This window comes from Equus przewalskii, chromosome 20, assembly GCF_037783145.1.
Source record: "Equus przewalskii isolate Varuska chromosome 20, EquPr2, whole genome shotgun sequence".
Taxonomy (NCBI): domain Eukaryota; kingdom Metazoa; phylum Chordata; class Mammalia; order Perissodactyla; family Equidae; genus Equus; species Equus przewalskii.
Window position 1 is genome coordinate 57450080 of NC_091850.1, and position 28000 is coordinate 57478079.

At 49.3% G+C, this 28000-nt stretch overlaps 3 protein-coding genes across 23 annotated transcripts in view; 1 reads left to right on the forward strand and 2 right to left on the reverse strand.

Moving 5' to 3' along the window:
* PDCD6 (programmed cell death 6) lies at nt 1-17973 on the reverse strand. Of its 19 annotated transcripts, none has more exons than XR_011530512.1 (9): nt 17443-17973; nt 16070-16131; nt 7162-7206; nt 5945-6103; nt 3283-3392; nt 2901-2949; nt 2612-2772; nt 2240-2301; nt 1-575 (listed from the first exon to the last, which is right to left on the reverse strand). XR_011530512.1 is itself a non-coding variant. In XM_070587326.1 (7 exons), the coding sequence occupies exons 1-6, from the start codon at nt 17535-17537 to the stop codon at nt 2902-2904; spliced, it is 519 nt and encodes a 172-aa protein (XP_070443427.1). In that variant the 5' UTR covers nt 17538-17973; the 3' UTR covers nt 1-575; nt 2901. The 19 variants fall into 19 exon arrangements, 8 of the variants coding, with proteins under 8 accessions (XP_070443427.1, XP_070443426.1, XP_070443424.1 ...); XR_011530517.1 differs by having other exon boundaries at nt 379-575; nt 5951-6103; nt 17443-17948; XR_011530511.1 differs by lacking the exon at nt 2240-2301.
* LOC139077895 (putative uncharacterized protein FRMD6-AS1) lies at nt 17536-18646 on the forward strand. The gene is made up of 2 exons (XM_070587333.1): nt 17536-17776; nt 18018-18646. The coding sequence occupies exons 1-2, from the start codon at nt 17536-17538 to the stop codon at nt 18644-18646; spliced, it is 870 nt and encodes a 289-aa protein (XP_070443434.1).
* Nucleotides 18647-22426: 3780 nt separating this feature from the next.
* SDHA (succinate dehydrogenase complex flavoprotein subunit A) overlaps nt 22427-28000 on the reverse strand; it is a 28256-nt gene continuing 22682 nt past the window's right edge. For all 3 annotated transcript variants that reach the window (XM_070587314.1, XM_070587313.1, XM_070587315.1), the window contains exons 12-15: nt 27194-27305; nt 26859-26989; nt 24931-25044; nt 22427-23611 (exon numbers count right to left, since the gene is read on the reverse strand). In XM_070587314.1, coding sequence (XP_070443415.1) covers nt 23525-23611; nt 24931-25044; nt 26859-26989; nt 27194-27305 — 444 coding nt within the window. In that variant the 3' untranslated portion in view covers nt 22427-23524. The remainder of the gene's footprint in view (nt 23612-24930; nt 25045-26858; nt 26990-27193; nt 27306-28000) is intronic.

The window sequence follows — 28000 nt, forward strand, 5'->3', positions numbered from 1 at the left end:
TGAGACAAGGGGCACGTGTGCTTTATTGCTTACATTGCATATCCAAATGAATACAATAAACCCCTTTTTAAAAAAGGCACATGAAAAGCTCTCTGTGTAAGTTTCATATTATTTTAAAATTCCTATTGGCTAATAAAAGTATTTGCACTACAGAACTAGAGCTATCTAGAAAAGCACATGATGCATTTTCTGCATGCAGGATACGTGAAACATTATTCTATCCGACTTCATGGCACAATTAAACAGTCACCAAATCAAATGTCTCTATCTGAATAATGATTTAACTATTGTTACAATCGCAAAACATTAATCTGCTTATCCACATATGTACAGTTGGATTCCCAAATATTATATAAAATCTAAAGGAAGAACAGTATCTAACCGTTTCTGTTCCATTTAATTAAAGGTTAAAAGATTTGGCATTTGAAAATGTCTTTTTTTCCGTAAGTTACGTTGCTATTTGCCAAAGGCCAGGGTTATACGATGCTGAAGACCATGGAAAGATACTGTTCATATGAGACCTGAATCCAGCCATCCTGATCCGTATCGTAGCGTCTGAATATATCCGTCAACCTCTGGGAAAAAAACAACAGGCATTTAGATCTTCATAGTTACTAAACAGAAGGAACAAAACGTACTGGGTAAAGACAGTGAGGAACCCAACTTCAGAAGCAGTCCTGTCTGCACATCCCCTAACTCTGACCAAGACCAGAGCAGGGAGGTGTGGGTCGGGTGTCCTTGGACACTCGCCAAGTCAGGCCTGTCCACCAGGGAGGACTCTGGGGCCAGGTGGGGCAGGGTAGGGTGAGAGGTCAGGGCATGGGCTGCAGGCCCAGCTCAGCTACACACCTCAGCCCTGGATCCTGGCCAAGCCCTCTGGCTCCAGGCCCTGGTTTCCCCAGGGGGCCGGTGGTGAACCTGGCACCTCCCTTCCCACTCTAAGACTGGCCTCACAGGGGTTCTCACTAACAATCACCTCTGTTCTGGCCATGTGCTGCTCAGGACACAGGGAAACCAGCCCCCGGTCAGGCTCCTCCCTTGGACCCCATCCCCCTAGAAGGTGAGGGCCCAGCGCCCAGCCCAGGCTCTGGGTGGGGCCCAGCCACAGAGCGAGGAAGGGCAGGTCTCCCTGCGCCAGCTCAGGGTTCTCTGTCCCGCCCCACCTCCTCTTCTGTCTCCAGTAGCCACACCAGGGCTCCATCTGAATCTGTTCAGTCTGACTATCCAGCTCAGGTCGGGAGCAGAGGGTGGTCACCTGCACTCAACAGCAGGGAGGGTGAGGTAAGCGCCACTGCAGGGGACAGGCGCTGGCAACCCTAACAGGCTCTGAAGAATCTTAAGAGGAAACAGGCAGAACGCAATTCCCAGAGACAGAAGAAAACAAGGCCCCAGGGTCATCTTGACCTCGGAGGCTGGCCACCTGCAGAGGGGCAGAGAGCAAGGCTGGAGCCTGGCTTCAGGGCTGTACCCTCCTGGGCTGGGACAGGTTAAACGGCTAACAATAAACCGGGCCCGACACAGCTGACCGTCCACTCAGGTGTCAGCCAGGAGCATCCCAACATTGTGAAACAAACCACAGAGCCACCAGGAGGGAACTCTGGCTTGAACAACAATGAGCAATTCTTTATACTTTAACTGTACTTTCTGAAGATTTCTACACATTTCCCTGTCCTTCTGTAAAAAATGATTTTCTAAAAGCCTTTCTGGAAAAGGCAGATCAAAGAAAACATTTTTGAGGATTTTTCACTTGTGGCCTGCAGCTTTTTTCTTTTAGATTCCCCATATCCATCCAGCATTTAGGGCCACTCTTGAAGGGGGGTGGGACCTGGAGCTGGCAGTCAGGCCACGGGAGGGACAGAGCCCAGCCTGGAGGCAGTGGCTGGCCTGTCCTCAGCCCACAGGGGTCAGAGGCGCTGGGCAAGCTTCTTGTGGGACCCGGATCCCATGCCCAGGTGCTGAGAGCCTGCCCACCGACCTCTGCTTTGGTGGAAATGCAAGGAGCACGAGTTTACTTAGGAGACATAACCTCAAGTGAAAATCCTAACCCTGGGGCAATTTGATGCAGTTCACAGTGAGTTTTCACCGCACTTTTTCCCAAGTGTTGAGACAACACTGCCAACACGCAATCCAGCTGGCCGCCCCCAGCCTGAGGGGCAGAGGCCCTCCCCACTTCCAAGATCTGAAGGGTCACCGTGAACACTGTGGCATGAAAGACAGGGACCGATCTGCCCAGACGCACCAGTAAGAAATCACGATGACTGAAGCTAGCAGGCCAGTCAGAGGGACTTCACATTTACTGATCTATTGTTTTAACAAAAAGAAACCCACCTGAGAATGTTTTCTAAAATTCCAAATTACACTTAAAAACCTCATGCTGTTCACATCTCCCAGTGGATTCTAAACCCGATAAGATGTAACTTCAACCTGGATTCAAACGGCAAAGACTTATCTTTTGGAGAAAAGTTCTACTGAACTATTTATGGAAAACATTTCCTTTCCATAAACAGAATCTGCTTCAGAAAAACGGAGGGGGGGAGACATGGAGGTAATTTAAGGGTTTATCAAGTCACTGCATTTCTAACGCTTAAATCCATGGAACTTGGATCCCCACCTGGAACAGGAGCAGGGGCCTGCGTGGGAACAGCCAAGGCGAGTCCGATCCCTCCTGCCCTCCACCTTAAGTGGGCGTCTCTGAGCAGGCTCCCTACGTTCTGCACTTGGTTCCCTTGGGGGTGAACTCATGAGGGTGTGGGACAGACATCAAAGAAAAGGCTGCAGGGACACGTGAAGTGCAGGCGTCATTGTGATTCACACGCTCCGCCAGACGCTGGTTAGGAACGGCTCCAACACCCCAACGAGACCCGTGAGCTCGGAAGCCAGTTCATGTCTTTGGAGCTTACCTCACACACGAAGGCAGGGCACAGGGAAGCTCACAATGGAAAATTTACCCTTCTCCTCAGAACAGAAACACAAGAAAAACAGCAGAGTACACATGTCAACAGCCCACGGGATACTGCAAAACCACCACCTCTTCCGAATGGCCTGCCCTTTCCAAGGGTAGCAAGAGCACTACCATTCACAGATCGGCTTAACAGGAGAACTCACCACTTCTCCAAAGACGAGACTAACTTGTTGAAGCCCCAGAAGCTAATTTCACACGTGTCTGACTCCATTAAATCACCAACTCCAGAATGGGGTTTCCCTTTCCCTCCGCTCTCATGGCTACTCCCTCCCTGTGCTGCAGCCCAGCTTGCTGAGCACCCTCAGGGATCCCCCGGTCACCTGCAAGACGATGCAGCCCTGGATGAAGTCGTCAAAGGCGATCTGCCCCCGTCCTTGTCTGTCAAACTTTCGAATGAGGATGTCGTGAAACTGGTCAGAGAGCCGGTACCCTTGAAGAGGGAAATGAGACTAAAGAGCGGGCCAGGAGAGTGGACATTTGTGTCAACACCCACCTTCTCCCTCCAAAAGACCCCACAGCCTCTTCTAACAGCTGATAACAAATGACCCAGGGCTGGATGGGAAATACGGGTGCACATTCCTGCAAATCATTCTGCAATAACTTCTCATCTCCAACACCGCGAAGCGACTGAAAGACCGGCAGCCTCTTCCTGAAGGATGAGGAGAAACTCGGAGGCCACTGCTGCACTAAGAGCTGAAGGTCGGTTCATGAACTCAAGAGTTGGCATCAGTCATACTCACTCTGAAGTGCGGCACCACCACAGACCAGCCCGGCTCACTTTCTTAAGTGCAGTGGAGTCACCACTTTAAAAAGACCTTTACTGATGAATTTTATTGCATTTATTAACCTAGATGTGAAAGTTCTGAATAACTTGGCTGTCCCGGATTACTCATGACTAGAGAATGCTTTAAAAGATAAACCTTACTGAGGCTTCCAAGTAAAGCATAAACTTAAGGAGACAGGAGATTAATTGACAGATGGTCTCCCACGTAAATCAGCACACTGACACTAGGAAATTGAAAATTACAAGGAGGAAGGCAGCCTCACAAAGTTCAAAACCACTGAAGGTCATCAAACGTTACGGCAGAGTGGCCTATTCCACTTTCAATTCACTGAACATGTGTCGTAAAGGGAGGGAGACAGCTCTGAAGACGTGGGGATGCACGGCCACGTGTCTGTGGGACACCCCCGAGGCCGCGCTACACAAGGATACCTACTTCCTTCCCCCATGATCCCACTACCTGTGTGACCGTGGCATCCTTACTTATTCAGGAGACAAGATCCAGGTGCCCAAATATTTTTACTGGTTTTCAGTCTTGTTGCAATCTTTGCAAGGACATGCACACCTATTGTCTGAGTGAATGTCACAGTTAATTCCCTGTATGAGCACTTGACCACTTTATGAAAAAGAGGCAAACATGCAAACACACGACAGCACCTTCCAGAGTGGTCAGCACGCTCTCTGTGTCTCTGCAACTTAAATCCAGTGCCCCCTTCCCTGCAAGCTGAGTAGAAGACATGACCCCCGACTTAGTCAGGAAAAAAAGACAGCAGTCCCAGACGGGCGCCAGTCCTCTTGGCCTCATTAGTCTCACCTCCTCACACCCAGCACCTGTGCCGCGGGGCAGCTAAGAGACAGGTGCAGGCTGGTGGGGACTGAGCTTGGGGCATGGTGACGGCACAGTGCCTGTCCAGAGTGTAGACAAGGGGGTTATGCGGCAGTGCCCGTGCAGGGTATAGATGGGGGGACATGAAGCAGTGCCCGAGCAGGGTGTAGACGGGGGGATCCAGGTTCCTAGCTAGTCCTCCGCAGCCCAGCCAGGCCTCCAGCTCCTTCCCGCCCCAGGACTGCTCTCCATGGAGGCCTCCCACTAGTCCCCTCACTCAAGGACAGAGCAAGGTCAGCTGCACTCCCAGTTCCACTTAGAGAACCTGAGCTCAACGTCCTGCCCAGATCTTGACCCACGCCTGGCGAGCTCAGCACACAAACTTCCTGTGGAGTCCCAGAGCCTCCTGCTGATGCTACGTACAAGTTCACGAGGCAAGAAAGGAAGGGGAGGGGGAGGAAAGACAGCTGTAGAGAATGTGCCAAGAAAACAATGGGGGGTGGGCAGAGGCCACGTTAGTAACCACTAGAACCAAAGTGTACTTCACATTATTAAAACTTGACATACCTACAATATAGTAGATTATAATCTAACTTTTCTTTTTTTTCCTAGAGGGCATCTGTAAGCACCCTTTTAAAGCAAAACATAGAAGGGGTTTTGTAACATGGGCCCAGTGGACACAAGGCTGAGTGAAAGTGCCCCAAATTAGAATCCCAGTGTAAGTACTACAAGCCCTGACAAGCCCCACAACCCTCCAGTTTCCTCTGTAGATGGAAAATCCCACCTTCCTCTCAGACCCACCCACAGCATCAGAGGCCAGCTGCTCTACTTTGGAAGGCACCATGTGAACACCCCTCACAGCACGGCACACGCAGGCCTGGCAGGCATGCGGCACCCACACACACACACACATGCTGACACGCACTTGAGAATGGGAACGCACTCTCCAGCACTCTAGCTGAGGCACGGGATTTGCACTGCCGCTCACAGACTTGTCGCCTGTGTGCACTTCATCATCTTTCTGTGCACTGTGACATATCACGAAATATAAGCTGCCTGCAGCTCTTCATTTTCACTCACTTTAAACCGTTTCAAAAGCCTCATTCTCAATGTGCTTATGGCGTCATTCCATTTCACAAAAGATAAATGATTGCATAGCCCTTATCTCATTTTGGATAAAAACTGCATAAAAGTCTCCATGTCAAATAGAAGCCTTCGAGGTATAGACAATATCAAAATATAAATCTGTATGATGCAAATAAAAATTTCACATACACTGGGTTAGAAATCAGTAAGTTGAACAAAGTACAACACACTGAAGTGGCACTTGGGCTCCAAAATGAAATACGCTACACAACCGAGACAAGTGAGTTACCGAAACCTGAGAGCGCCTGCTTGAGCTCGTTCTTGTCAATCATCCCAGAATTGTCCCGGTCGTAGGTGCGAAAGACGTTCTGCCAGTCTGTGATGTACTTCCAGACGCCAGTGAACTCGCTGAAGTTCACGCCGGCCTTGTTCTCCCGGTCAAACATAGCTGAGAAATAAAGAACGTGGGTAGCATACGGCCAATGGAATCTCGATGTCAATCACGGCAGTCACCTCCCCAGCACACGCTGGTTCCCTGGGGACCCAGCTGGGTGCTCAACTAGCGAACCCCTAGGTGTAGCTAATAAATGTTCATTTGCTGAATGGGGGGCTGGATGGCTCTGCTGGGGTGGAGCAGGGGACTGCCACCCAGCCTCAGCCCGAGTCACGTTAAACAGATCTGAGATAGACCGTGAAAGGAAAGCACGAGCAACACTCGCTGGTAGAGCCATAATAACACTACTTTACACTGCAGGAGGTTCTACAAGAGCAGGAGCACTGGAGGAGCCGGAAGAGACCGAGCTGCAGAAGGCAAGCGGCCTGCCCGACTCCCCCAACTCCTGGTTCTGGGCCCAGAACATGGGTCTAACTCCCAGACCACCCCTTCATCCTGAGGACCGATGTCCTCCAGCAGGGGCTCCGAGGAGGCCTCTGGCAAGGGAGACAGTGCCAACGAGAGAAAGGCTCCACTGGCTCCAGAGTTTTTCTTAGTAAGAGCTGCTTTTCATTTAAAAAATAAGCCAAAATCCAGCCTCAAATACAAAAGAACCTGCAACCACATTTACATGTAATTGCAAAATGGCTAAAAAATACATAAAAACTCAGTCTGAAGTATGACCACAGAGGAAGTGATAAATTCTTCAGTCTCTTTCAGGGAAAGAGATGGATGTTAACACTGGAGTACAAGTGCTCTTGGTTTGGCAAGAAGCATATCACGATTCAACAAAATGTGACCTAATGAAAATCGGTGAGAAACTGAGCATTGATGCCAACAGTCACGCAGGGCATGGACTGCATGTGCAACGAGCTGGCCCTACATGTAGCTGAGGTCTTCAGAATTGGAAACTGAAAGTGAAGAATCCGTGAGGGACGCGAGGGCAGAAGGAGAGGGCCCACACCCATTTAACCAGAAGAAACAGGGTAGGAAGACACCCCGTACCCGAGCAGGATGGAAAAGCAGCCACACCTGCCTGCCTGCACAGGTAGGACGATGGTGCCTTTACTTACATATGATCGACCTGACAGTCACGGGATTAAATGGAGTCCACGTGCCTGAAAACAACAGGAATTACAGTAAGAGAAAATCATGTACACAGGAAACTAAATTCCTAATCTCTAACACTAGACGCCAATGAAAGGAATTAATTTGCTTTTAACGTAAAGACGCTGGAGCCACGGTTCTCAGCAGGGGACACTCAGTTCTGAGTGCTGGGACTACTGTGAGGGGCCACAAGGATTTCACAGTCAGGGTCCAGTCCTGCAGCATGCAGGAGTCCCTTGGGTCCTGCCAGACACTCAAACAGTTCATAATCTGAGCCTGGAAGCTCATCTTTGTTTACTATATAAACAAGAAATGGTTTTATATTATCTTAATATACACTGAATTTTCCAGGAATGCAACCACCAGCTAAATTGAGAACACAGCACCTAGTTTTGTTAGGAATGTCACCAATTACCATTTCAGAAAATCCTACCACCAGGACCAACACTGCTTCTGGTGCTGGAGTCCCCGAGACACCCAGCGTTCACCTGCATAGCTGCTGTGGTCACTCTACGCACAGGTGCGCACATCAAATCACCTGGTCTTCCCTCAGTAATCGTGCCAAAGCATACTGAACGCATGCCATGGAACTTTCTCCTAAAATTACAGTCTGGGCATTATACTATTTTCCTTGAAATTGTGAAAACATAGGTTATATTATTCTATGATTCACTTCAGAATAGAAATGGGGATGTTACCAAATATTTGTTATAAAGGGGCTTGTTGAATCTGATGGATGTGAGAGCTTAGAGCCTGATGAATTGTGATGTTCGTCAGATATCTTTAATGCCCGAGAATCAGTTTTCAGAGCGATTTCTACCTTTACTGCTTTCATAGTCACTAAAAACAAAGTAATTTTTTTTAACGTGGAGGGAAAGCAGTGTCTCTGCCCATCCTCACCTTTCTTCTGTACACAAAACCGTTTCAGCTCTGAGTGGCACCCAGAGACCATCCCCGGACTTCACAGAAAGTAACACTTTTACACTCATGTGTGAAGCTCAGTGGTTCCTCCTGTGCCATGGGCTGGGGGGTCTGAAGGGCACCACCCCTTACATCCACACCACTGGACCTCCCACAGCAACTCCCAAGAGCCACACCCACACACTTCTCTCAGCCTCAGGTGTGGCCCCTCCAAACACACGCACACCCCTCACCCCGACTCCTACGTCTCTTTTAAGCCCCAGAAGAACTGCTTTCTCAGAAGTTCCACACTCCCCAGGCCCCAAGTTTAATAAATCTGCTCCACCAGTGCACCTTCTAACTTCCCCTATGCAACTTCTGCAACCGTACAACTCAGTGAAGGCTGGTCTTCCTGCAAACACAGGGGCACAGCTGTCCCCGTGCAGGGCACACATCAGCACTGCACGAGCATCCTTGTGCAGGATTTACAGACGTTTGTAGGGAGGGTGGGCAGGAGTATGCATATAGAGGCATTAGGAAAAGTCAGTATTATTGAAACCAGTACAAAAACTATGTTACAGAGAACTCAAAAGAAAGAGGAAAATCCTAAACACATAAGAGTATGGCCTCTTCATTTCTGTTTTTCCCTCCCTCAGTCTCTGCTGCTGCATGCACTGAACTAGAGTTTTCACAGAAGAGAAGCCGCCACTGACGAGCAGCCCGAGGAACTAGACACCCCCACTGGAGTCTTCCTTCCACGTCTGGTACAACCTAAGTGACCACATGGAGAGTCGTCCATGAATGTTCGCTCAACTGATCTGACTGTGCAGAGCTGGAGCAACATCAGCAATGAGACCTCAGCCTCTGAAAGTGGAGGCGGCACCCACAGTCTGTCCCCACTGAGCAGAAGGGCACTAGGCTGTCTCAGCACACGACTTGGCCGAAGAACTTTTAAAGAAAGGCAATACAAGTAAAAGAGTTAAATATTGCTGCAAACACAGGTCCTTCTGTGAAGGCCAGGTACCACCTGGAGAGGCATACGTGGGTGCACAGAGACGGTGCGTCCCTGCGAGGTGTGGCCCAGAGGGAACCGGTGGCCATGCTGGAGCACTCTGAGGACTGCAGGGGTCCCAGGCTCAGGAGAGCAGGAGGTCGCCCTGGGCTGAGTCAAGGATGGAGAGAGGCTGCTCCTCTAGCAGGAGACCACAGGCTTCTTGCAGAGCTGTTGAGTGGCCGAAGGCGGAGGCAGGCTCCTGGGACCTCCACTCATCCTTTTTGTCACCCAAATGGGGCTGGATTCTCCAGAGAAACCAAGGGAAAATAACAACAGCCAGCAGTTAATTGACCATCGTGTGCCAGGTCCTGTCGCCTGGTTCCCAGACTAAACATCAAAGCCTAACAGCCCACAATGAAGCAAAACGCCACACAGGCAGACATTTAATATCTCAGTTACATGTACCGCGAGTTAAACGCATGAGTGTCAAGCCTGGAAATCTAAACAGTTTGCATAGGAGTTTTCTGTAAGGAAGCTCTGCAGCGCAGTAAGCGGGGTCTACCAGAGCCGCCTGCAGGCAGAGACACCCCACACAGGCAGGTTTCCCACGAGCCCGACTTCCAGCGGCCCTCTGTCCCAGTCCCAGTGTCACTCATGCCCATCTCCTCCCCCATATCCAACATGTCCAGGACCACTCACCTGGCAAAGGATTTCCTGTCAGACGTTTATTAGAAACACACAGTCACTGTACGTGCAAGTCTTGCCTTAATTTCATTTCAAAGAACCAAAGAAAATAGAAACAAACACCATTCTCCACGTAAGCTGAGCACACAGCTTGTTTCACCTGTCACGGGAACAGTGCTGAGGCTCGAAGAAGGAACAGTGAGTGACACTGGCAGAAGGGACAAGTGCAGCCCCGCAAAGCAGGTGGGCACCAGCAGGAGGGAGCAGCACCATCCCACTCAGCATACAAAGGACTTGGGGACTTCCATCTGCCTCCCTTCCTGGGGGCGGGGGAACCCCTCTCTGCTCTGCAGTAATACGGGCTGTTTTTATCCAGAGTGTTCTTTCTTGAAATGACGCTCTGTTAACCACAAACTTAAATTCTGGTGGACAGAGACTTTAGCGAGCGGTAAGACTTCACAACACCCAGCACCTGGACAACTGAAATAGCTAACTTCTTGGACTCTTCTGGGAGAAAAGGAATCAGACCTTTTTACATCATCAGTGATCACTTAACTGCATCAGACCTGGGACTGGCCTTCTGGGCTCTTCTGCCAGAGAGGAGCTGCGTGAGAAGAGGTGGAAGCAGCCCTGTGGGGCTCGGGCCAGGACACCGGGATTCAGGGCGTTTTGCCAGGCCTTGCTGCATTTTCAGGTTCAGCAGAATCCCGAGCTTCACCTGTTACCTTCGATTATGGCTTCAAACGGCCACGACTGGACACATGGCCTTTCTGAAAAGCAACCTGAGTAGTGATCAACAGCCTTAACAATGCCTATACCCTCTGATCTGATAAATGCCACTTCTAGAAACTTATAAAATTTTGAGTCAAATGAAATCAGAAACAATCTAAATTTCCACTAGTGAAACATGGTAAATTCACTCCTGGTAGATACAGACCAAGGGGATCTAGAGGAAACGAGCCTGGCTCGAGGCAAAAGGGATCTAAACTTCTAGCTGCCCTATTTTCACATGGAAGAAACTGAGACCAGAAATGGTGTGATCTGCCCAAGGTCGTGGAGTAACTCGTCACCAAAGCCAGGTCCACTGAGTCCCAACCTTCCTTTGTTCCATCTAAAACTCTAGCTGCGCAAGTTTCTGGGAAGAGCAGACGTGACAGGCTGGACCGGGGTCCCCAAGACCACCCTCAGACTGGATGACCCGCTACTCACAACACTCAGATCACTGTTACAGCAAAAGGACACAGTCGAGTCAGTAGATGGAGATGGCACTGGGAGAAGTCCGGGGAAACCAGGCACATTTCCCAGAGTCCCCTCCCTGTAGAGTCACACAGGGTGCATTTAATCTTCCTGGATGACTAACGTCGACACACACAAAGTGTCAGCAACCAGGGAAGTGCCCCTGAGCCTGGGAGTCCGGGGTTTTTCTTGGGGGTCAGTCATGGAAGCTCCAGACGCCCAGAGGGAAAGCAGGTGTTTGCCAAAATCATACTGTTAGTATGAACTATCCAGACAAAGAGGTACAGTGAGACTTGAAGCCCTCGGTGGGCAAAACACTCTCGTCAGTCAGAACATTCCAGGAGGCAGCCAGTCATCAGACAGGCCCTTGGGCGACGTGCAGGCTCTGAGCAGCACAGGCCTGCTGGGTCGGCCCTCTCCCACACACAGGCAGAGGGAAGCTGAAGGCAAATCTCATACTCCCTCTGCTCCATCACCAGGGGCAACACACACGGGGCTGTGGGAGGGACAGCAATGTGACTGAAATAACAGTCTGCAGGGAACTCTGCTCACATGGTCTGATTTCTCCCATTTCTTCTTAATATGAAAACTCTATTTTGATAAAAATACCTTAAAAAGAACATATGAATTATTTTTTAAAGAACAGCTAAAAAACACCTCCTCAAAATACATCAATATGTATGTTAAGGCAAACCCACAGAAGCACAAAAAAGACTTGAGCAAAATTAATGTCCCATAATTCCAACAAATAACATGAAAGTAAAAAGAAAAATATAAAGTGACCTCACTCAAGACGGTTTGTGACATGTTATTTGAAAAGGCAAGAGAACAGTCCTCTTCTGTCTTTCTCCTACCTGTGGACCACATGCCTCCCCGAGAGAAGGCATTTTTAGAAGCTCTCCTACAGAAACAAGTCTTGTAAAGCACTCAGTGTACCGGGCCCACAAGTACTTTTCCAGGAAGGTGTAACTAGATTTTTTTTTTTTTTTTTAAGATTTTTTCCCTTTTTCTCCCCAAAGCCCCCCGGTACATAGTTGTATATTCTTCGTTGTGGGTCTTTCTAGTTGAGGCATGTGGGATGCTGCCTCAGCGTGGTCTGATGAGCAGTGCCATGTGTGCGCCCAGGATTCGAACCAATGAAACACTGGGCCACCTGCAGCAGAGCGCATGAACTTAACCACTCGGCCACCGGGCCAGACCCTGTAACTAGATTTTAACAGCGAGTACTCAGGCACAGATTTAACTGAAGTGAGAAACCATGCTATTTTGTAACTTCAGTTTTTCCATCAGTAATAGACTAATCAATTAAACCAATTTCTTAAAAGAGTCTAACATTCTAGTTCTAATAGGCAAGCAGAAATCCATTCCTGGAAGAAAAATCAGAAGTCAAAATAACTTGAACTGGGGCCAGCCCGGTGGTGTAGTGCTTAAGTATGTGCCTCTGCTTCAGCACCCCAGGGTTCATGAGTTTGGATCCCAGGTGCCGACCTACACACTGCTCATTAAGCCATGCTGTGGCAGCATCCCACATACAAAACAGAGGAAGACTGGCACAGATGATAGCTCAGGGACAATCTTCCTCACCAAAAATAAATAAATAACTTCAACCGTGTGAGCTATAGGAATCCAACAAGCAGACGGAAGAGAACTGACACCTGTCCATCCAGTGACCTCCCTGGACACACAACACAACTGTGAACAAGAGCGCCAGCTTGGCCTTCCTTCATGCAACTGACAGTTTAGTAGCCAGACAGCTACAAAAATGATGACAAGAGAACAAGGAGAAAGGACACCACCAAAGGAAAAGGCAAATGCCACGGAGGTTCAAAGGCAGAGGCAGTGCACATCCCTCTAGGAAGAAAGGGATGTGAGACGCGGGGCAGGACGTCACCTTGCAGTGAGGAAAGGCAGGAGGAGCACAGGAGCCACGGCACCCGAAGCACTCGGTGGAGCCAACGTGAAGACACAGGTGGGAAACACGGGCCTCAGAAGTGCCCACCTGCGAGGAGCAGACCTGAAGCAGAACACGAGCAAAGGTGCTGCGGTGTACGACACACACCTGGGTTCCAGTGCAGGCCTGCAACCTGAGAGCTGTGACCATAATTCATCCAGCAAAGCGCTGGTAACGCCATCCCCTACTCTGAGAGCTGTGGAGAAAACTAGAAATCTGTGCTCTAATAACCCACCTCACTGCAGAAAGAACGCAAGTTATGAAGATGTTCATGGTACAGCAAAACAAAGTTTAATTATGTCGGATAGGGGAGAAAAGCAGGCGGGTGAGAGAAGCAAGTAAGGAGCCTAAGACCAGGCCAGGAAAACGCACTTTGTAAAATTCCAAATCCTACGCCTGGCGAGGAGGAATTACACACTTATGCATTACGTTTTTCAGCAGCTAATCTGAAGAGGTAAATGTAACTGGTTAAAAGATTCAGGGTACAAACACAACATTACACAACAGCCACCACACTCCAGAAGAAGCAAGATGGCCCTCCCCGGAGCTGCCCGCAGCCACCCCCTCGGGGTTAACAGTGACGACTGCTCTCACCTGTCCCCAGCAGAGCTGAGGGAATCCTGCAGAGCATTTCAGAAAAGTGGCTCTACAAGGGCACTGTGACATGATCCCAGGACACACTTATTAGCTGGGTTAGACCAGCACTGACTTCAGAGTATCTTAGGAATGGGGAACTGAACATCCTCTAGGCAATTCTGTTAAAATCCTCTCTCGAGCAGGCTCCTGGTGGATACCTAGTAGCAGCTGAGTTCAAGATTATGTTCTGGCAGAGCGAAGAGTCATATGCTCCAATGACCAGCTGAACCAGGGGCAGCACTGACAACCCTCCTGAAAATGTAGGAGCCTAAACCCTTCGGTCAGAGTAGAAAGTCCCCAGGCCACACCCTCAGGGCTCAAACAGCAATGCTGACTGAGAGATACTGCTTGTCAAGTGCCCAGCATGGTGTCCACATGGACTGGATGCTCTGTAGGTGGCCACCACCACCATCATCGCTGTCATGAGGTACAGAAAAGCCATCAAAGACTTGACCAGTTCCCCGGCCAACAACAGTGCCAGCAACAATACTACTTACTACTCACCTCAGCCAAGAAGAACAAGCCCTCGCTATGTGCCAGGCTCCCACCAAACACTCCACACGCATCCCTCAATTTACCCTCCCAGTGGCCGTGGGGACCCTGAGAAAGGGCAAGTCCCCGCCCAAGGTCACAGCCTGGAACCGGCAGAGCTGGGACTTGAGGCCAGGCAGACTGACCCCAGCACCCCGGAGCCTCCCAGGGTGGACAGACTGTCCTGCTATTTGACCGTCACTCCCAGGCGAGCAGGTTTCAAACAAACTCTAAACCCGGGCAGCATGCTCGAAACTTCAAGCTAGGACAAAAGGGAGACGTCCAAATGGATCAGGAATCGGGCCCCACTCACTGGGAGGAACTCAGAAGGGACACCTCTGCAGCATTACCCTGAGGGCCGCTCTCATTGAAGGGCCAACCACTCCCGCAGCTGAAATATTCAACGAATGATCTGAAGAAACATCCATTTTAGTCAACAAAGACAAAGTTTTAGGCCAGGATTTGCCAGACTGCAGCCTGTTGGATCCCAGGTGCTCCTGACACCTTCCTAGTAACCCTGTCTTCTCCTTCTCCTGAGGGTAACTCAAGCACTGGAGACTCAAACAAAAAATGAAAAGTGTTTAATAATGATCAGAGAAGAATCAAGAAGGCATAATCATCAAGGCAGAAGTAATGGAATTTCTTAACTTCCTGAAAATACTCTACATAAATACACATGATGTCATACACTAATATCTGTGGCCCACAAACATTAAATACTGGAAAACAAAGTCAGTGGTATCTACTGTTCTATAAAGCAAATGTATTAACCTATAAACACAAACCCTCAGCTTTATGCAGATCATCAGGCAATAAACAACTAACACTGGATCCCTGGTACGTGCCAATAGTGACGGGGCACACGAGCTCTCCTTTCACCCCACATCCAGCTCCGTGAGGTGGCGTCAGCATCCTTGGTCCGTCTCACTCCCTGGTCCAGTCTTCCCACTACATCACACTGCTTCCCACCAAAAAAGATAAGCCTTTCAACATCTTCATAACTTCTTAAAATCAATCCCTTTTCTACTTTAACTGGCACGCCTCTGGAAAAGTAAGCTACAAATCTAAGCATCAAGGAAGACAGTGGCGGGGCTGGACCAGTGGTGCAGCGGTTAGGTTCGCCAGTGTGGAACCACGCACCGCTTGTCAAGCCATGTTGTGGCAGGCGTCCCACACACAAAGTAGAGGAAGATGGGCATGGATGTTTCCTCGGGGACAGGCTTCCTCAGTAAAAAGAGGAGGATTGGTGGCAGATGTTAGCTCAGGGCTAATCTTCCTCAAAAGAAAAAAAAGACAGTGGTGTCTGAGAGATTAAAAAATGGGCAACAGAATGAGGTACTTAATGAAATAAGAGGTCTCTAAGAGTACTTTCACAGATTAATCATGCTCAAACTGACAAGAACACAACTCCATGGAGAGCCCCCAATGCACCACCATGCAAGAGTTGTAATCCTTTCTTCCCTGTCTCAATGCCTGGTACCCCACTGATAAGACCACCTCCCCACAATCTGGCTGCCAGCGCCTCCGAGATCCCAAGTGGTTCCCCATCGGTGCTTCTGGGACTTGATGAGCCTCTCCAGGGGAGTTACAAGAATGCAGTTACCTAAGAACTCAGCGATCTTCAACACACCTGAGAGTGTCTGCTGTACAAAGATAAACTTCCCATCCTTCCCTAAACTGACCCGAGCCCCCATGCTCAAGAAGCACTTCCCTGTGCCCATCCACGTGGCTGCTCCACCAGCTCAGCCAGGTACTCGGAGCAGCACTAATGGCCACACTTGGCAAAATAAATCAGAAGCACTTCCACACACGCCAGTAATACTAATTAGGTCTTCATGACTCCTTTGTGCTTGGAAAACAAGTTCAAGAAAGAGGTTATGTACTACAGATGGGTCAGGCTTGCAGTTCAGAAGTCCTGACGGCCAGGCCAGGTCCTACTCACCATTGGATAGTGCTTGCTGAAGCTCGTTGTCCGAGATCACCCCGCTCCTGTCTTTATCAACCCTACAAAATCAAGACCCGTTAACCTGGTAGTTAAAAGTGCAGGAAAAGCAAAACACATCAGGCACAACCACCTAACCCTTGTCAATCCTAGGTTAGCTCTGGCATGTTCCTTCCAGGGGACCTTCTCCTTTGTTCTGCCAGAAAGTCTGGCTCCCTCGTTAGCTGAGAGGAAGGAAACACCTGAGCTCCTGAATGCATCCTAAGCACTGCAACTGCCAAGCCCAAGCTGGTTCTCCCCAGAGAGGGACAGGCTCCCCCTCCTCAAGCCCTTCTCTCCGTCCCCTCCCCGGCCTGTCTGAATCCCACCTGCACCAGCTTCCCTCTTCCCCACCAAAAGGAAAAGATCCTCTCAGACAATTAGATCATTCTCCGACCACTAATCACTCAAGTTTCCATCATTCATTCACTGGGAGGACGCCTAGGGACAGAAGGCACTGCGGGAGCAGTCACCAGCGGCAGCCTTGCGCTTCCCGCAGCTTCCTTTCTGGCCGCGGGCATTTCAGCAACGCCGAGCAGAGCAGGATCCCGGACCCTCCCGGGCAGCAAGAACCCGCCCCGCACCAGCCGGCACTCGGCTGTAGGAGGCGGGACTGGAGGCCGCGACCCCCGGGCGTCTGCAGCGGGCTCGGCCTCTCCGCCCTAGGGAAGAGAGTAGGGGACCAGGGAGGAGGCCGGGGGGAGCGGCTGGAGCAGACGGGGGGCGGCGCCGCGGAGCAGGAGGCCGAGGAGAGCGGAGAACGGTGCGGGGATCGGCCAGGAGGGCCGCATGGGGAGGCGGAGAGGAGGCCGGGGGGTCGGAACGGAGGCTGGGGGAAAGGGATGGGAGGGGCACGGGGCAGGAGGCCGGGAGGAGGGAGGCGGCGCGGAGACAGGGAGAGACGCCGGCAGGCATGCGGCAGGAGGCGGGGGGGAGGGGGACACGGGGCAGGAAGCCAGAGAGAGGCTGGGAGAAAGGGGAGGCCGGAGGGGGAGGTCAGGTGGGGGAAAGGGGGACACGGGGCAGAAGGCCAGAGGAGGGAAAGGCCGGAGGAGGAGACGAGGAGGAGGTCGGGGGGGTGGTAAGGGAAAGGGGGACAAGGAGCAGGAGGCCGGGAGGAGGGCGAGGCCAGAGGAGGACGTCCGGTAGGGTGAGGTCAGGTGCGGGGAAAGGACGGCACGGGGCAGGAGGCCGGAGGAGAAGGTCGAGGGGGAGGTCAAGTCGGGGGAAAAGGGGTCACAGGGTAGGAGGCCGGGGAGAGGCCAGAGGGAGATGGAACCGAGACCGGGGACAGGACGGGGAAGCGGCGGAGCCCCGGCGGCGCCGGGCCACACCTCTGGAAGACGTTCCACAGGAAGCTCTGGTCCGGCAGGGCCGCGCCCGCCGCAGGGCCGGCCCCGGGGCCCGGGCGGTACGGATACGCGGCCATGGGCCGAGGCACCGCTGGGCTGAGGAGCGGGCGGCACGGAGACACCTCGGGGCGGCTCCACTTCCGCCTCCACCGGGCCGGCCTGGCGCTCACGCCACTTCCGGGGACGCAGGAAGTGCGTGTCCCCCGAGGCGTCACGGGGCGGAGCACGGGAAATCCCCTCGCGGCCCCGTTGCCAAGCAACGCCCGGGGCGCCCGGGCCCACTGTCTGGGGCTGGGGTCGGGGCCCGCGCCCGTGAGTGCGCGCCCCGGCCGCCTGCAGATTCGCGGGGCGGGGGCTCACTCCGACGCATTTAATTCCTGCGTGGAGAGTCGTGGGAGCAGGTGTGGTGGAGGGGACGGACGCGCAGTGGCGGTCCCGACGCTCCTCGGGAGTTTTCCGCACACGCACGCACGCATCGCGGCCCCACTGCGTCCCTCCCCCCGCCCTTGGCCCCGCCCCCTCCTGGCGCTGACGCCGCGGCCCCTCTGGCCGCACAGGCCCCGCACGCGACGGCGCTGTCACGCGCCCCCCCGCGGTGGCCGTGGCGCAGTGCGAGCGTCGTGGCCGGAGCCCCAGGCCCGGGCGACCGGCTCCCCGCGGGCCTACGCCCCCTCGTGCTGGACGCCGTTCCCGCCGCTCGGGTGTTAGCCCTGGTTCCGGACCCGCCTCGGGCCGCCCCGGGTGTCGGGGCACGAGCCCGAGGTGTCCGCCCGTGGACGGCCCGTCGCGGCTCCGGCCGCTGCCGCCGCGACGCGCGAGGGCCCTGGGAAATCCCCGGGAGCGCGGCCCCCGGGCCCGGCGACGACGTGGCTTCCCTCGACGGCAGACTCGGCCGGGTCTCGTCTCCTCGGTCCGCGTCACTCGGTTAACAGCCCTTTCTAGGACTTTCCGTAGCGCCGTGACCTGTGGGTCTCTTGGCGCGGCGCGTCCGGGACGCGAGCGGGACGCGGACGGCGGCCCCGGTCGCGCCTGGGCCCGGAACGCCCGCTGGAGCCGGCGCGCGCTGAAGCGCGGAGCAGCCGGGGGCGCCCGGCGTCCGAAGGCTCCCTTCGCGTGGCTCCGAGGCCGCGCCTGCCTGGGGGCCGCCCGGCCCGTCTGCCCCTCCTCTCCGCAGCGGCAAGGCTGACTCCCGGAGGGGAGCGGCTCTTCTTGCGCAACGCGGGTTTAAGGAAAGGTCCCGCCCGCGCACACCGGCACCAACGCACAAACGGGTGCGTCTGCAGACCCATCGGAGGCGGCCTGGCGCCCTCGCAGACGGGGCAGCCAGGGCCTCCCGCGCCGCGGCCCTGCCTCCGAGGGCCTCCGGGCTGCGAGGCCGGGCTCAAGCCTTGCGTCCCCCGTGGCCTGGAGCCCTGTCCCCATGTTAGACGGACAGTAACCGGAGACAGCCCAACGCCGAGACAGAAGCGGAGCACCTGCTGCCCGCCCCCTGCTGTGTAAAGCACTGATGTGATTGCTACCCTCTCCTTGCCTGTCTGTGGATTCAGTTCCCTCTAACCGTGTCTGTTCTAAGAAACGTTTAGACGGTGCTCCTGGGTGAGAAGAGAAAGTGAAAGACAACACTACTTTCTTCTCTGCATCAACGCCATCACGTCATGTATCGATTATTATTGGGCCAGTCTTTCCTTTGGTCTCATTTCTCTGAACTAACTGAAAACGCCTTTATTATCCTTAGACTTTCCCTTAACATTGGCTCTTTCTGTGTGCCAGCAGTCCACCCTCTTGTTTTTCTGTCTCTGGCATGTTAGGCAGCAGATGACCCAGGCAGTCTCGTGCTGCCTTCTGCCTCGGTGCTTATGCATGTGAATACAGGCACACATTTTCTATTATCTACCCTAACAGCTTTTCCTCTGGAGCTGCAACTGCGATTCATGACTTGTGTCTTACTTTCTCATCAGGACCTCTGTCCGCTGCTCTATGACATCTGCACACTGGAAACCTTCCCTTTTCAGTCACTTTCCCCTTAAGTCTAGGGGACAGAGCCAACTGCCCAGCCTTCCCCTTCCTTTCCAGCCAACACTTGTATCAGAATTCCCTATGAAAGAAAATGACCCATCACTTTTTATTTAACTCAGACTTCTGAGTAGTGCTCAATTTATCGAATATATGCTGTTTAGAATGAGATCCTAGCGAATGTCTCCATTAGCACTGGCTGACAGAACTTTCTGCAATAATGGATTTATTCTGTATGTGCTGTCCAATGTGGTAGCCACTTGCCACATGGCTACTGAGCACTTGAAATGGATCAAGGTGACTGGGGGACAGAATTTTAAATTTCTGTAATTTTAATGAACTGAAATGTAAACAGGCATGTGGCTATCGCTATAGACAGTGCAAGTATCCATGTATCTTACTTTTTTGCTCCTTTTGACCAACATTGGAAATTATCCACATCTTCTCTCTGGGCAGTATTCTATTTCCTTTTTATCTTGACCCTTATTTTATTACTTCTCTGGTTTGTCAATTCTCCTAATACAAGTGGGTTCATTTAGAAACCTTGAGCACTTTACAAAACATTTCCAGTTTGAAATACTGCCTATGGCTCACTAACTAGCAGAGTCCCATAGAAACTTACATTTCTAAGACTCCTCACTCCTCAGTAGTTTTCTTGGTCTCAGAATATTGATGAAAATAGTTTGACGGTTTGTTTTTGGTTCAGAAGTAGCAGACAGACATAAGTTCTTTCTTTAAACCAAATCGGCCCTTCTGTTCTCATCCTACTGGGCTTCAGGGGCACCTGTGCTAGTGCTAGCTTTTAATTCATTGTCCTGACACTTAAATGTTGCCAGAATACCCATATTAATACTTCCACTTAGAATGCTTTGGCATATACTTCCTTATTACACCTGCTGGTTGGGATGAAGCTGTCTGAGGTTGTCAGTCATCTTTCCACCTGTTACTTTCTCCTGAAAATTACCTCCTTCATGTTTGCTGGACCACATTATTCCATGCAGGTGGTTTTCAAAGTGTAGTCCCTGGATACATTAGAAATGCAAATTCTCGAGCGCAACCCCAGGACCTCCTGAATCAGAAGTTCTGGGGTGGGCCGGGGAATTCTCAAACAATCCCAGGTCATTCTGATGCACATGCAAGTTCAAGAACCACTGCATTAGGGATTGTGAAATGGCAATCTTTAAATTCTATCATTCCTTACTCATTTACCTGCAGGAATTCCTCTGTAAAGAACTTTCCCTGATCAAGCAGGTTATCCTGAATTGCAATTTGTAGAGAAAAGGCAGGATAATCATTTCATTATTCTCCTCTAACTGTCTGTTTTCAGTGTCAGGAGTTAGTGCCATAGTGACTTCTAAGTGAGACCAATTATATGCTTTTTGGCTTTTTAAAAAAGTATCATCATGAATTCAGTTTTTAATATATTCAATCTGCTCCAATCAGATGCGGCCATGGTTTGCTGGCTCTCATGCGCTTTATGATATAGTTCCAGTGGTCTTTGATGGTTTCCTTGCTTTCTGGCTCAGAAAACTGTTTCAGGCTCATCTTGCACATTTCCTCCCCCAGCCCAGGAATCACAATTCTTCAAGGAAAACTGGTTTCTTTCAGCAGGGTTGGGTTTGCAGAGACCCCAATCCAGGTGCTTGAGTGTCCACTGCGACTGGACCAGAGCTAGGAAATGTATATTTTTTAAAAGAACAAAGAAAAGAATGAATTTACACATATTTCTATTCCAAATTTAGTATTACAGGGTTTTACCTAACTCCGATTTCGAGTCTTTATTCTTTCTCAGAAAAACCTTAGTTTTAACATTAACCTAATTAGTTATTAGCTTTAACTCACACTACACAATTTCAAACAATGAATATCAATATTACTACCAATAATGCACTTACTGATTGAAATTTAGGATTTCCAGTGGCCCCATTTGTCTTTAGACTATAGTTCACTAAATTGTAGGCTCAAAGTACTATGTTTTAATGCCACTTTCCCATGTGACTGTCACAGTTGGATTTGCAGTTGGGTTGCAGACACTTGATGCCACATGGCCAGGCACACTCCCTCAGCACTCATGAGACCTGTAGCTTCTTGCCCCAAGTACCTGTGACTCTGCCTGAGGGCTTTGGCATAGAAGTGTGGCCTGGAGCAGGTACAAGAGCAGCACAGGGCAGGCAGAAGAGACGGAGCAGTTTGGAAGGGCCAAGAGGTGACAACCCGGATACAGCCGTCAACCCACAAGACACACGAGTCCCCTTGCTCCTGAACTATGGGTTCAGCAGCATGGACGAATCTCAGAATCATCATGCTGAGTAAGAGAAGCCAAATAAAACCAAAGTACATGCTGTATGATTCCACTTATATAAAGTGTAGAGAATGAAAACAAATCTTCAAGAGAAAGTAGGTCACTGGTTCCCTGCAGACTAGTGTGGAGAAAGGGGCAGGAGGAAACTTGGCAGTGGTGAGCATGTTCACCATCATCTGCTGATTATACCTCAAAAAAAGCTGTTAAAAATGCCAACAACAAAAAAAAGAAAAGCTATACTAAGATAAAACTTCTCATTATCTGACTGGTGACCATCCAAAAGCTTGCCATCATTACTTACTTTGAAAAGCTGCGGGAAACAGGGACTCTTGTACCTTGCTGGTGGGAATGCAGAATGTCGCAGGCCTATGGAACAGAATTTGGCAACATCTAACAAAATGACAAGTGCATTTACCCTTTGACCCAGCAATTCTACTTCTAGGACTCCGCCTCAAAGAAGCTGGCAAAGAAAACAACTTCACACACAGAGTTATTCATTGTGGCATTTGCAATATTGGAACAAGAACGTCTATCACTCGGGGAGAAGGTACGTTCATGCAGTGGAGTTCTCGGCACCATAGGAAGGAATGAGGAAGACTGCTGACGACAAGGAATGACCTCCAGGGCATATAGGCAAGGTGCACAACACTCTATAATATAAGGCAAGTATTTATTTGCTTTCTTTTTTCTTAAAACACTCACTAGAAAGATAAAGTGGTTGCTATGGAACAGAGAGAGGAGAGGATGCAGTGAAAATTAAGGAGGTGAGCTCTGAATTCAATGGACTTGGAAATCATGTAAATGTTTTACACATTAATAAACTTTAAATTTTTAAAGACAATCCCTAAAATTGAAAAACAGAGTCTGAAATGAACGAACCAAATTGCCTTGGATTGGATTCTACAGAAGCGGACCCTGAGACAAGAATTTGGAAGGTGATCTTGAGCAGCATCTGAAAGGAAGGGGGAAGGAAGAAATCCATGTACAACCACATCTGCCTCGTTTAGTATTTAGTTACTTGAATACTCCAGGACACATGTTCACATGTTAAACCATCTGCCTCGTTTAGTATTTAGTTACTTGAGTACTCCAGGACACATGTTCACATATTAAACCATCTGCCTCGTTTAGTATTTAGTTACTTGAGTACTCCAGGACACATGTTCACATGTTAAACCATCTGCCTCGTTTAGTATTTAGTTACTTGAGTACTCCAGGACACATGTTCACATATTAAACCATCTGCTTCGTTTAGTATTTAGTTACTTGAGTACTCCAGGACACATGTTCACATGTTAAACCATCTGCTTACTCAGAATAAGGAGGAACTGTTTCTTCATTTGCTGTCAGGCACCAGAATTCATTTTTATTTAAATATATACAACAAAATTTCTAGATTTCAATTTAACAGAATAAAAAGAAAATCACATTTTATATTTCAGTCAACAAATATGCCTAACGTCAAACACTGTAAGATTTTAAATGGACTTGAGAGCAAATTAGTAACTTACATGTTATTTAAGAATCGTGCCCAGTTTTATTATTTCACAAGAATGAAGCAAGGGATAAAGGTAAGCTTAACATTTCCTGGCTGTTTTTTACTGGCAAGGGGCTGGCCACTGGGTAGACAATCTCTGTTCACATGGCACTCCTTGTTCACGAGAGTACAGAATTTTAAAAAGCCGTCATGATATGAATACACACATGAGCTATGATACATAATTCCACGGGGGGTCAGCTCCGTTCCCATCAGTAGGAGCGAATGGCCGGGGGCACTGTGGCGCAGTCAGCCTCGTTTAAAGTCCTGTCGATTACGGGTCTGTATTCCAGCGAGACCTTAAAAACGGTCAGTGGTAAGTTAGAACACAGAAATGTACAAACAGCACTCTCTTGTGCTCTTTTGAAAAATCGACTATAGAATTAGATTTGCGGACAAATATTCAGGAACTTAAGAACAAAGGTATTCACTGAACTATTTTTCAATAACAAACTTGAAAATGATCTAAAATGCACAACAGGGGACTGGCTATGTAAGTTATGGTAAATCCATGTAGTGGAACACAGCAATTAAAATAACACTGTACAAAATTCTTGATGCTTTACGATAACGCTCAAAAAGTAGGTGAAATCTGTCATACTTCACATATTTACTTCGTTTTTTCTAGTTTTAAGCGAATATTTATATACATACACATAAGATGTATACATACACACAAAACTTGATAGAAATTTGCAAAATGATAAAGGCTATCTCTAATTGGTGAGCTTATAAATATTAATTTTCTTTATTCTCTTTGTACTCTCTATACTTTCTAAAATGAGCATATGTTTCTTTTATAATCGTAAAAAACCCTCAAACATTATTAAAAATAGGCTTGTACTAAGAGAGGGAGGTTTGACTTCTTTGTATACACCGTCAGAAAATAGCTTTCATGAAAAATCACGAAAATTTCTGCCTGCCTGAATTAAATGGACACACTAGGCACTCTACATTGAGTAATAATGACAGAGCGCAACTTAATTTCTGTAGACCCAAATAAATGATAGGGACTATCCCTTACAAGCTATGAAAAACTTAGGGTAAACACTTTATATCTTAATTATATCTCTGGAAGAAATACCAAATGGGTGAACTGTGTGTGGGTGGAAAGAACCGTGAGAATCTACCGCAATCTCAGCTAGTTTTTCCCAGGACCCTGCCCACCACCCTCCGTCCTCCACCTGCTCTCCACCCAGGGGATGCTAAGGGCTGCACAGCACCCCCAGGCTCCCCTGAGGCTGCTTCCAGGTGGTCCAGCCAATGGGAAGGGAGGGGTGCCTTGCTGTCCCACCTCCCACCCGCTGACCTTGGCTCTCGGTGGCTCCAGAATCACCATCTCCTCCCCTGCCACCAGGCCTTGGGCACTCATCCCTGCGTGGTGCCAATGCTGTGGAGAGCCACCTACGCATGCTGGATACTGAACCCCTGACCCAGGCTGGATTCTGTTTCTAGGCACAAGCCTGACTGACAGTGTCTTTTTCAGTGGTGTCTTAAATCTGTCAACAGTTGATTTAAACCCATGCTGCTCCTCCCAGTGCCTCAAATGCTGAGCTGCAGAACATGTGGGACAGCGCATGTATCAGTGCATATGTGAGCAGAACACACTCCCACGTACCTTCCCGGTCTTGACATCGACATAGGAAAGAGTATGCTTCCTCCAGTGCTCCTCAAATGGCTTCTTCTGCTGCCCCTGGATGGGCTTGGAGTAATCATACTCATCAATCCGCACCTGAGGCCAGAGAAAGTAAGTTTATTTCAGAAAATGTCATCAGCAATTCCATTCCAAATTTCTCATCACTCTAACAAAGCAATATAACCAGAAAACATGGCAAACTCATTAAAATGATACATGAGAGCAGTCTGATATGAACCCCTCAGAGCTCATTCAACAAGGTGCTCCACCATCCCAAGCTGACCTTATTCGGAGAGTGCTGGGAACTTCCTAGTCCATTTTTCAACCCATGTCCCTCCCCTCTACAATTCCTAATGAAAAACCGTTTGTATATATCTGATCTAAAAGAAAAGAGTATGAAATAGGGTGCCACTAAGTATCACACGCAAGAAGAATGAGGTTCATTTGCCAGCTGTGTCCTCTAGTTATTGACAGGCCCCTCACTCTGTGCCAGCCCATCCTAGGGCCTCCCACGCCCTTCCTCATTCCATTTCCACCACTGCACAAGCCCCTGACACAAGGTCAGGACCCGCGCAGGCCACACGGCTGGGCAGTGGGTTTGCAACAGCAGTGAGAGTCCAGCTCCATTTCTGCGTTTCTCTTTCTACAACTCCTAAGGCATGGATGTTGGAATTAGATTGATCTTTTATGTACTTAGAAGTTTATCAAACACTTTGTCTTTTCTGCTCGGTACTCTGGGAGATTTTGCCTTCTTCTTTCAGGCTTTTTTATTTAAATGTTTTAATTTTAGCAATTCTATGAAAATTTTCAAAAACTCTTCAAGAGAAGCTGAACGCCATTAAGGAATATCTTGCACATGGTAACAGATAACACATACAAGAGCCTCTTCAGATAAAAACCAAAAGATCCAAACACTGGGCTCTGTTTCCACTGAGGGAGGCGAGTGTGGGGGTGGGCAGAAGTGAGACCTCTTACCCAGGGGCAAGTGGGGCTGCCACACATTCCCTCATTCCTGAACATGCAACTATGGGATGAGCTCTCCTAGGCTGAGCAGGACCTGCGTGTCTGCTGTGACCACGTGAAATGAAGACATGTTCATCCCAGCCACACAAACTGCCAACCTACAGCCTGGAGAAGCTTCCAGTCCTTCAGTACACATGACAAGTATGCTCACCAGTCTTCAAACCAAATACAAGGCAAAACTAATCCAGCCCCAATCGGTGGAGGGTAAATTAATAAAACTTCACAGTAAATTAAAATCTAATTCCTCTTGCCAATTTCCCCATTCATCCACATCCAGTCAACTAGTACAGCCGCTAACAGTGAGCCCAACACTGCCCTGAACCAAAGTCTGTGTCTGTCCTGCGGGAAGTGGCTCCAGCTTTGCTGACATGTATCCTCTATAACTTGCATTTGCCCCCAAGCTCCCCTTTCCATGATTTTTTGCGATCATATGCTGAGTGCTCTTTCCTGGCAGAATCTGACAAGTGTGCTCTGCATAAAAATCAGTTCATTTAAAAAAACAGTGATCCAAGATGAGCATCTAGGATCCCTCTCCAGACCAGAGGGCAGGTCTGAAACAATGATTTACTCATCATTTTAAGTCAATAAATTAGCACTTTCTGGCAACAGGACTCGGGCTGCACTCTATCCTTTGCCCTAGTAAGGATGAGCGTGTCCTGCTTAGAGACACTGCAGTAGATGCTAATCCAAAGCAAGAAGGAGGGTCACCCTAGTACTGAGCATGGTGAGAACAAAGTTATGAAAGTTTATCAGAAGAAGAAAAATCATTTTTCTCAATTTACTTGTAGGAAAACGGGGTGCCATGCAGAGAAAGTGTGGGTCAGGGACTGGGCAATGCCAGTGGGGAGAAGACACAGGTGCACACGGGGTTTATCACCAAGGCGCACCTTGTAATCTTCCCTGGCGTGAGCACCACGTGACTCCTTCCGGGCCTCTGCTCCATAAATCGTCTGAAGCGCGCAAAGCATCAGGTTCTGCAGCTCCAGGGTCTCCACCAGGTCAGTATTCCAGACCATTCCTGGGGACACACAAGGCACCCGTGAGAGACAGACAGGACCCAGTCAGATGGGCGCTTTGGGCTGTAGCCATGGGCTCACCAGGGTCCCCTGAGAGAGCCAGGGCGGGATGATGTTGGCGCTAATTGGACGGACACGGCTCTGAAGCAGCCCACCCTGCAGACATCAGCACCCCAATTATGTGCAAGGGCCTGCAAACCGCTCACCTCTGTCAAACGTCTTCAGATGCTTAAGGTCTCCGTAGAGCTGGCTAATTTTCTCACAGCCTTCCTGTAACACGCTTCCCACACGGAACACTGCAGCATGACTTTGCATCGACTGTAATACGAAATATTTCTAAACTTTTAAGCCATATGAAGAAGCCACACCAAGAACTGTTAAACTTTCAGATTTTCTTCTTAATGTATTTCATTTTTTGGTAAAATATTTATGTAAATTAAATAGAAAAACCAGGAAATTCAGACTGAGTTTATTACTCTGAATTTTAAAATGAAATTTTTTTGTTTATGAGAAATTTTAAGACATAGTCTCTTAGCAACTTTCAAATATGCAACACAGTTGTTATTAACCATAGTCACCATTACATCCCCAAGACCTATGTTATAACTGAAAGTTTGTAGTTTTTGACCACTTTCACAAATTTTGCCCACCTTCCACCCCCTGCCTCTGGCAACCACGAACCTGTTCTATCTATGAACTTTTTTCTTTTAAGATTCCACATGTGAGTGAGATCAAATGGTATTTGTCTCTCTCCATCTGACTTATTTCATTCAGCATAATGCCCTCAAGGTCCATCCATGTTGTCGCAAATGGCAGGATTTCATTCTTTTTTATGGCTGAATAATATTCTATTGTATATATATACACACTACATCTTCTTTACCCACCCATCAATGGACACTTAGGTTGTTTCCACATCTTGACTACCATAAATGCTGCTGCAATGAACATGGGGAGCATACATCTTCTCAAGTTAGTATTTTTGTTTTCTTCGGATACATATCCTAGAAGTG